Source organism: Silurus meridionalis, chromosome 4 (assembly GCF_014805685.1).
Source record: "Silurus meridionalis isolate SWU-2019-XX chromosome 4, ASM1480568v1, whole genome shotgun sequence".
In the NCBI taxonomy this organism is placed as follows: domain Eukaryota; kingdom Metazoa; phylum Chordata; class Actinopteri; order Siluriformes; family Siluridae; genus Silurus; species Silurus meridionalis.
The window spans coordinates 40,090,633-40,101,059 of NC_060887.1; the positions used below are offsets into that span (position 1 = coordinate 40,090,633).

The following is a 10,427-nucleotide window of genomic DNA, read 5'->3' on the forward strand; positions in this document are numbered from 1 at the left end:
CACCCCCAGACGAACGGACAGACCGAGAGGCTCAACCAGGATCTTGAAACCGGTCTCCGCCTCCTTTGCAGTCGGGAACCCTCCTCCTGGTCGGACAAACTTTTATGGATTGAGTATGCCCATAACACTCTTCCCACTGCTGCCACAGGACTTGCGCCCTTCCAGGTGGTCCACGGTTTTCTGGCGCCGGTTTTCTCCAACCAAGAACCTCGGTCCGCCGTTCCTTCTGCCGCCCTTTTCTTCCGACGCTGCCGTCGAGGCTGGAGAACGGCCCGAGCAGCCCTGCTCAAGAATGGCATAAGGCTTTGCCAGGGGGCCAACCATAGGCGGTGCCTAGCCCCCCGCTACCGTGCCGGGCAACGTGTGTGGCTCTCTACTCGGGACCTTCCCCTTAAGGCCACCTGTCGGAAGCTCGCCCCGCGCTTCATCGGCCCCTTCCCCATTTCCAAGGTCATCAATCCCGTGGCCCTCCGGCTCAGGCTCCCCAGGGCGCTCCGGGTCCACCCTACGTTTCATGTGTCTAGGGTTCGACCCGTTCAGGCCTGCTCCCTGATGCCCTCCGCCAGGCCCCCTCCGCCCGCCCGGGTCATTGATGGGGGTCCTGCCTACACCGTGCGCCGCCTGCTCCGCTCCCGTCGTCGGCTTTCATCGGGCTCGCCCTGGGCGGGGGGGTACTGTCAGCCCGCTTGAGCACTTCAGGCATTACCGCCTCAATCACAGAGGAAACGCCCACTCCCAACCAGCTGCACGGATATGGCGTATGATTTTCTGGCACTTATAAGGACGCCTGAATCCTCCAGTCAGTGCCAGATTGTCTTTAGGCTTGCCCTGATCACTCTCCAGCGTATTCTGTTTTGCTTGTTTGTTCTTTTGTTTGTTCTTTGTCTCTGACCTGACCATTCTGTCCTCCGGTTCGGCTCTGCTCTGCTCGCGCTGAACGCGCTCCGGTTTCCGACTCGGCTCGCGCTGAACGCACTCCGGTTTCCGGTTCGGCTCTGCTCTGCTCACGCTGAACGCGCTCCGGTTTCCGGCTCTGCCCTGTTTGCGCTGAACGCGCGTTTCAGTTTCCGGCTCTGCTCTGCTCGCGCTGAACGCGCGTTTCGGTTTCCGGCTCGCGCTGAACGCGCTCTGGTTTCCGGCTCGGAATCCTCACCCCTACGCGCACATCGGCTCCCTGAATCGGCTCCCTGAATCGGCTCCCCGAATCGACTCCCTGAATCGGCTTCCCGATTCAGCTCTGCACAGCTTTTCTCCCCTGCTCCTTTTGCATCTGCCTTGGATCCTATAACCTGAACTCTCTGACAAGTTCCTAGAATAGCAAAGTCCACTAAAGGTGGTAGAGCATTTTCACATTTAGCTCCTAAACTCTGGAATAGTCTTCCTGACGGTGTTCGGGGCTCAGACACACTCACCCAGTTTAAGTGCAGATTAAAAACATATCTTTTTAGCAAAGCCTACACATAACACACATCACATATCATAACCTTGTGCTCCAGAACATCTGATCACATGCACATTATCAACTTGTGCTGTTAATATCATGAACAGCAGCTACGCTAATTCCTCTCCACTGCTTCTCTTTCTCTCCCCATCCCGAGACACCCTGAGGTTTGGCCAGCTCCAGTCACCTCCCACCTCGTGATGATTACGGACCTTTGAAGAAGTAGATGCCGAACTCACAAACATCCCGAACCATCTAGAGACGTACCAGTGCCATTTGGATCCCGCTACATGTGTGGAGTTTTGACATTGGACCTCCTGGAGTGTTTAAAGGCTCTGGCATGGAGAAGCTGATGCTGGATCTGTGGTGATCACAAATGCTGAGCTCATAAAACTCGGAGCTACTAACCATATAGACTGTATAAGACTGCAGAAAGAACATCACTTATAATCTTATACTCCACTAATCATGTTAGTTCTCACTGTCCAGTGTTCTGTATTGTTGAAAAATTTATGATCAAACTCTTGATGTCACCCAGATGAGGATGGGTTCCCCTTTTGAGTCTGGTTCCTCTCAAGGTTTCTTCCTCATAACATCTAAGGGAGTTTTTCCTTGCCACAGTCGCCACGGCTTGCTCATCAGGGATAAATGCACACCATTCACCATCACTGTTGATTTGTGTAAAGCTGCTTTGAGACAATGTCTGTTGTGAAAAGCGCTATACAAATAAACTTGACTTGACTTGACTATACATGTAAAGCAGTGTAATTGTGAAATTTTAGGTGAGATTGGGTCAGGAGATGCTGTCAGAGGTTGGACCTCAACAATTGTTTTTCTGTTAATTTCTTTTCTTGAGTGTGCTCAGGTGTTCAGCTCTAGCAGCTTTTAGTGCCTGTCTGTAGGTGAGCATACTGTCTTTATACGCAATTTTAAATACCTCCAATTTTGTTTTCCTCCATTTTCTTTTCATATTACAGACTGCTCTTTTAAGGGCATGTGTATGACCATTATACCATGGTGCTATTATACTATTATACCATACTCATACAGCTCATCATATACCTTTTCCTTGGCTTTTGCCACATCCCTCTTCACCTGCTGCTTTATCTTCTTGTACCCCCCGCCTACTTTTCTTATCACTCTGTCAATCCAAATCCAAATCCAATCTCTTTCTCCTTATGCTTTTCTGCACTTACTCATTCCATCACCACATTTCTCTCCTTTGTTTCTCTTTTCTTTGTTTCTATTTCCAGATGTCACACCAAGTACCTTTCTAGCTGTCTCCCTCATCACTCCTGCAGTAGTTGCCCAATCAACCAGCACCTCTTCACCACCACCGAGCCTCTGTCTGACCTCTTCCCTGAATCTCACACTACACTCTTCCTCCTTCAGTTTCCACCATCTAATTCTTCTTTCAGTCCTCAATCTCCTCCTTTTTTTCTTCACCTCCAAAATCATCCTACAGACCACCATCCGATGCTGTCTAGCTACACTGTCCCTTGCCAACACCTTACAGTCTCCAATCTACTTCAGATTGCATCTCCTACATAGAACATAGTCCACCTGTGTGAGCCTTTCTTCACTCCTATATGTCACCCTATAAGATAAGAGATAAGATAAGATAAACCTTTATTCGTCCCACAGTGGGGACATTTCTATGTTACAGCAGCAAAACAAAGAAATTGAAATAAATGCAAATATATAACACATAATATACACATACTATAATAACAGTATATACACAGTATAATGTATAAATACAAATAGAGGGAAGTATTCCTTCAGGTAGTATTTCAAGGTGGTATTGCACGTAATTGCAGGTAATATTGCACATAATAATTCACATGATTCATGTAATATTGCACAAAGGTAATGTTATTGCACAGCTAAAAAGTAATAACAGTGTGTATTTTGGTGACTAGTTTTACTGGGAACAGCTTTGGTTGTAAAGTCTAATAGCAGCAGGGAGAAAAGACCTTCTGTAACGCTCCTTCACACACTTAGGATGTATCAGTCTGTCACTGAAGGAGCTGCTCAGCGATGTAACGGTTTCATACAGGGGGTGAGAGGCACTCTCCAGCAATTATGATAGTTTTGCTACCATCCTCTTTTCTCCCACCTCCTGTACAGTGTCCAGGGGAATCCCCAGGACTGAGCTGGCCTTCCTGATCAGCTTGTCTAGTCTCTTCCTGTATGCAGTAGAGATGCTGCTGCCCCAGCAGACCACTTCATAGAATATGGCTGAGGCCACTACAGAGTCAAAAAAAGTCTTCAGTAGCTCTCCCTGCACTCCAAAAGACCTTAGTCTCCTCAGCAGAAAGAGTCTGCTCTGCCCTTTCTTGTAAATTGCCTCAGTATTATCTGTCTAGTCCAGTTTGTTGTTTAGGTGAACAGCCAGGTATTTGTAAGAGTCCACTCTCACAATGACCTTTCCCTGAATGTTCACTGGTGGTAATGAAGTTTGTTTGTGCCTACAGAAATCCACCACCAGTTCTTTCGTTTTCCCCGCATTTATCTGGAGGCAGCTCTGTTGGCACCAGTCCACAAAGTTCTATATAAGTCATCTGTACTCCCTGTTATCATCATCCGTGATCAGGCCGACGATGGCAGAGTCATCAGAGAACTTCTGTAGGTGACAGGTTGCTGAGCTGAACATGAAGTCTGCAGTGTAGATGGTGAAGAGAAACGGGGCTAGAACCGTTCCCTGCGGGGCTCCAGTGTTGCAGACAACCATGTCAGACTCACAGTCATGAGTCCTCACATACTGTCTGTGAGGTAGTCCAGTATCCAGGCAGACAGATGATGGTCCACTCCCATGTACACCATCTTATCCCTCAGGAGCGCAGATTGGATGGTGTTAAAAGCACTAGAGAAGTCAAAAAACATGACTCTCACAGTGCTCCCAGCCTTTTCCAGGTGTGAAATAGCCCGATTTAGGAGGAAGATGACTGCGTCTTCCAGGTGGGTAGGCAAACTTAAGTGGGTCCATTGATGGGCTCACCAGAGGTCGGAGATGAGTGAGCACCAGCCTCTTCAATGTTTAAATCAGATGCGAGGTCAGTGCTACTGGTCGATAGTCTCCGAGGTCTTTTGGGTGCGACGTCTTTGGAACAGGCACCATGCAGGATGTTTTCCATATCTGTGCCACCTTTCCCAGCTTCAGGCTCAGGTCAAACATGTACAGCAATATGCCACACAGCTGGTCTGCACAGGTCTTAAGTAGCCTGGAGCTGATGCCGTCTGGGCCTGCAGCCTTCCTCGCTTTGATCTTCCTGAGCTCCTTTCTCACCTGGGCTTCTGTGAGAGATAGTGTGTATTGGTTGGGGTGTTGACTAGAGGGAATCGGCAGGGGGGCAAGTTAGGTGTGTTGTGAATTGACTGTAAGGGAGGGTAGCTGATCAAATCTGTTAAAGAATAGATTAAGATCATTCACCCACTGCTGGTCACCCTCTGCTGGGTTCCTTATGACCAGTGATAGTTTTGAGCCCCTTCCACACACTGCTGACATTGTTCTGCTGCAACTGATTCTCCATCTTCCTCCTGTAGCATGCTTTTCCTTTCCTGATCTTCTTTCTCAGTTCTCTCTGGACAGTTTTCAGCTCTTCCTTGTTTCCCGATTTAAAAACCCTCTTCTTCACTTTAAGCAGAGTCTTTATATCAGGGTTAATCCATGGTTTGTTGTTGGGAAAACACTGTACAGTCCTGGTGGATACAGTATTCTCCACACAGAAGTTGATGTGATCAGTAATACAGTCTGTTAAACTGTCAATATCCTCCCCATGTGGATTGCACAATTCCTTCCACATAGTTGTTTCAAAACAGTCTTTCAGAGCCTCATCGGTCTCATCAGACCATGTCGTCACTGTGCGGGAGGTAGCTGGTTGCCTGCATACACTCTTACTATGATCCTTCTTCTTCTTAAAATAAGTGTTCACCACTGCCATATCCATCCTTTTAGCAAAATCTCCCACCATCTGCCCTTCCATATTCCTCTCCTTAAGGCCATACCTACCATCACCTCCTCATCACCATCTAATTTACTCCAGAATCTTTCCTTCTCCTCCATCTCACAGCCGACTTGTGGAGCATAGGCACTGATGACATTTATCATCACCCCTTCAACTTCCAGCTTCACGTTCATCACCCTATCAGAAACTCTCTTCACCTCCACTACACTCTTCCTTCAGAATCACCCCTACACCATTTCTCTTTCCATCCACACCATGATAGAACAGTTTAAACATCTCCAATGTTCCTGCTCTTACTCCCTTTCCACTTGGTCTTCTGAACATACAACATATCTACTTTTCTCCTCTCCATCATATCAGCTCCCTCTGTCCCTTTACCAGTTATAGTACCAACATTTAAAGAACCCACCCAAATCTCTACTCTGCTACACTTCTTTCTCTGCTGTCTTTGTAGACGTCTTCCTCCTCTCCTACTCCTCCTTCAGCCAACTGTAGCCCAAATTTCACCGGTACTCTTTTGGCTAATGATACCTGCAGATCCTGTCAAACGAATCACCTGTCCAAATCCAACTACACCTGATTTATAGAACCCCAAAAGCACTTTTATGAGCCACCATGGTAACAGAGTGAGTTGATCAATGCTGAGTGATTTCCCAAAGTTGCTGTTAAGTATGTGATTAAAAAGGCAAGACACCGTATATGTTTTGAGACATATTTATTCCAAACAATTTCTAATGTTCATGCTAAACTTACAACTTCTTTTTAAACTAGAACTTTTCCTCTATTTTGCTACTCAGTCTCTCTAGTGGCAGCATGAGGATTTACAGAAGACACAACATTGTCATGCAGCATCCCTTAGTGAAGCACACTGTAACCTCTTTCTGCTGCAATTCTTTAATTATGGTGGTGGTTGCAAGAATATGTGCACACACACACACACACACACACACACACACACACACACACATTTCAGGTTAGAAATAATACAACATAAAATTCAATCATATATTGGAACCACAAGCCAAAGTTTAATGTGTGTGTGTGTGTGTGTGTGTGTGTGTGTGTGTGTGTGTGTGTGTGTGTGTGTTTGTTTGCTCCACCTCTGGTATTTTTTAAACCAGTCACGCCAGTAAAACTGAAACAGAACTTAGTGACGGGACTCTAAAAGGTTCCAGGAGAAAAACACAGTAAGTCTGTAAATCTAAAGGTAGAAAATGTGAATGTTATGAATTTAAACTAGATGAAGAAGTTCAGGTGATTTTTCCTGAAATGTGTTATAGTACAGCTGTAGATTTAACAAACTGATGTGGGACTGATGTAAATGTGTCTTCTTTGCTTGTGTCTGTTTATGTGTGTGTGTGTGTGTGTGTGTGTGTGTGTGTGTGTGTGTGTGTGTGTGTAGGTTTAAAGTGGTAATCTGTAGGAGGCAATATTCTCTCCAGAATGAGTGAGTCTGTGAAACAGGATATAAAGAAAGATGAGAGGTGAGTGAAGGTTGTGACTCTGTGAAAAATAGAAATGTTCTCACATTCACCAACACTAAACAGATCAGACTCTGATGTGTATCTGTGAAAAGTGACGAGTGAAGAGTTGAATTCAGCAGCTTTATCTCCAGATGTTCAACACCAGCTGATGATTAGTGACATTAAGCTACTGAGCAACACGTCTAACCCCAAGTTGTCCCTGTAGCTGGATAAAGTATGAAGGTTAAAGAATGGGATCAGTGTTAATAAGAACATCATCAGATTTTAACTCCAGTTTCATTATTCAGTGTTGCTGCAGAACAGTAATAATGATGCAGTGGTTGTGTGTGTTTAGTCTGATTCAGGGTAAGAGATCAGACTCACCTGAACCCAGCTGTGTGTCCATGAAGAGTGATGAGTCAATGGATTTTCCACTAAACTTTAAAGACACAGACTGTACTACTGATCTGAGGTGAGGACAGTTGAATGTATGAGTGCAGTGTTTTATCACTCACACTCTCACATAATCAAACATCTCTGTAATATGTGTGTATTTACTGCTTTGTGTTTGTAGTTATGAAGATGATTTATAGTCTTTATTCTACTTTTAACAAGTGTTTTATTTGTTCACAGACTGCAGAAGAAGAAATCAAATATCACTGAGAAGAGTCATTTAGAGGCCATATTCAAGGTGTGTGTGTGTGTGTGTGTGTGTGTGTGTGTGTGTGTGTGTGTGTGTGTGTATTCAACTCTCACTGCAATGTGACAGAACAAAATCTTTAGCAGCAGTAAGACAGAACACGAGTGTGTTGTGTTTCCTTATTGGTTTCTACACAGAAAAATACTCAGTGATTCACCTTCATGTTTTTTTTCTCGTCTGTGCTCTCAGCTGAAACCAGTTTGTCTGGATGTTAAGTATTGAACAGGACATAACTAAAATGTTTTATATCAGAATGCTGAATTTGCTGTAAAACCTTTATTCAGTTCATCTGTGTGTAGAAGCATTATGATTAATCAGAAAAAAAGTAGTTTTATATTTAGTAATGAACACATTCTCATATTACATTCTAGTGTTTGTGTATTTATTTCTATTCTGTTACAAATCAGGATCTGGAGCACAAAGTCATCACTCTGCTACAGAATGAACTGAAGAGATATAAGAAGCTCCTGAGTCCAGATTACCCAGCATGCTCTGAGAGGGAGGTGGAGGATGAGGAGGATCAGAGCAGTGTCAGAGAGGGAGTGCTGAAGATCACACTGCACTTCCTGAAGAACATGAAGCACACAGATCTCGCTAACACACTGCAGAACAGTAAGAGCTCATGGGGTTCTAACATCACTTTATCTTCAGAGGAAGGAAACTGCTGTACATTTATTAAACACATCTCATCATAATGATGTGCTTTTATCAACACAATATAATAACACATCAGTACTGACATTCCATATGATATACAGCTATGAAAATATCAGTAGCTCACAGAGATGATCAGAGAGTTTACATTTTATTCTTCTTTTTATCAGAACTCGTCTCTGTGCACCAGCGAAAACTCAAATCCAAACTGAGAGAGAAATGTAAAAGAATTACTGAAGGAATCTCACAGCATGGAAGCTCAGCACTTCTGAATGAGATCTACACAGACCTCTACATCACAGAGGGTTGGAATGGAGACGTCAATAATCAACATGAGGTGAGACAGATTGAGACAGTGTCCAGGAGACCAGCAACACAGGAGACACCCATCAAATGTAATGATCTTTTTAAAGACAAGTCCATCAGAAGTGTGTTGACTAAAGGAGTTGCTGGAATTGGAAAAACAGTCTCTGTACAGAAGTTCATTCTGGACTGGGCTGAAGGAAAAGCAAATCAGGACGTCACCTTCATGTTTCCACTTCCTTTTAGAGAGCTGAATCTGATGAAGCAGAAACATCTCAGTCTGATGGACCTTCTTCACCACTTTTTCCCAGAAATAAAAGAATTACAATTAATAGACTGTGAGAGGAATAAAGTGGTGTTGATCTTTGATGGTCTGGATGAGTGTCGACTTCCTCTAAATTTCCAGAACAATGAGAGATTGTGTGATGTGACAGAATCAGCCTCAGTGGATGTGCTGATGACGAACCTCATCAAGGGGAATCTGCTTCCCTCTGCTCTCCTCTGGATCACCTCTCGACCAGGAGCAGTTAATCAGATCCCTCTTGAGTGTGTAGACCAGGTAACAGAGGTACGAGGGTTTAGTGATCCTCAAAAAGAGGAGTACTTCAGGAAGAGGATCAGTGATCAGAGCCTGGCAAATAAAATCACCACACACATGAAGTCTTCCAGAAGCCTCTACATCATGTGTCACATCCCAGTCTTCTGCTGGATCTCAGCCACTGTTCTAGAGAGAATGTTGGGTGAAGCAGAGAGTGGAGAGATCCCCAAGACTCTGACTCAAATGTTCACACACTTCCTGATCTTTCAGATCAAAAACAAGTACCAAAAGTACCATCAGAAATGTGACCCTGATCCTCAGCAGACCAGAGAGAGTATCCTGGCACTGGGAAAACTGGCTTTCCAACAGCTGGAGAAAGGAAACCTGATCTTCTATGAGGAAGACTTGAGAGAGTGTGGCATTGATGTCAGAGAAGCTTCAGTGTACTCAGGAGTGTGTACTCAGATCTTCAGAGAGGAGTTTGGGCTTCACCTGTTCAGTTTTGTACATCTGAGTGTTCAGGAGTTTCTGGCTGCTCTATATGCATTTTTCTCCTTTGTCAGTAGATATGTAACAGAACAGCAAATCAATGATTTGCATGAACTTTTTACCAAATCAAACATGTCTGATTTCCTGAGGTGTGCAGTGAACAAGACGTTACAGAGTGAGAATGGACACCTGGACCTGTTCCTCCGCTTCCTTCTGGGTCTCTCACTGGAGTCCAATCAGATTCTCTTACGAGACCTACTGCCCCAGACAGGAAGTAGCTCTCACAGCAAACAGGGAATAGTCAAGTACATCAAGAAGAAGATCATAGAAAATCCATCTCCAGAGAAATCCATCAATCTGTTCCACTGTCTGAACGAACTGAATGATGATTCTCTGGAACAGGAAGTACAACGTTACCTGAACAGCAGAGATTCCAGGTGTCTCAGTGGAGTCAGACTCTCTCCTGCTCAGTGGTCTGCTCTGGTGTTTGTGTTGCTGAACTCAGAAGAGAATCTGGATGTGTTTGATTTGAGTAAATATGACAGATCAGATGAATGTCTTCTGAGGCTGCTGCCAGTGGTCAAAGCATCCAGAAAAGCTGTGTAAGTCATTTTACAATGATAAATGTGTTATCATGATGTCATCAGAATATTGATGGTGTTTATGTAAATGTGAGTCCAATTTGGGGAAAGAAAAAGATACTGCTTATCTCAAAATTTCCCCTGAAAAAAATGCTAAAAATATATGTATATACATCCTGAAAGAATATTTCTTCATTAGACTAAAGACCAATAATTTTAAAGTTTTTCATAATAACATAATATTGTTATATAAAATAATTTTAAAGGTAACTACTGGATATGTTGCTGTG

At 44.2% G+C, this 10,427-nt stretch overlaps 1 protein-coding gene across 1 annotated transcript in view; it reads left to right on the forward strand.

The window, feature by feature from the left end:
- LOC124385137 (protein NLRC3-like) overlaps nt 1-10,162 on the forward strand; it is a 35,151-nt gene extending 24,989 nt beyond the window's left edge. Inside the window, exons 2-5 of the mRNA XM_046848285.1 lie at nt 7,228-7,344; nt 7,506-7,563; nt 7,980-8,184; nt 8,397-10,162. Coding sequence (XP_046704241.1) covers nt 7,228-7,344; nt 7,506-7,563; nt 7,980-8,184; nt 8,397-10,162 — 2,146 coding nt within the window. The remainder of the gene's footprint in view (nt 1-7,227; nt 7,345-7,505; nt 7,564-7,979; nt 8,185-8,396) is intronic.
- Nucleotides 10,163-10,427: the final 265 nt, after the last annotated feature.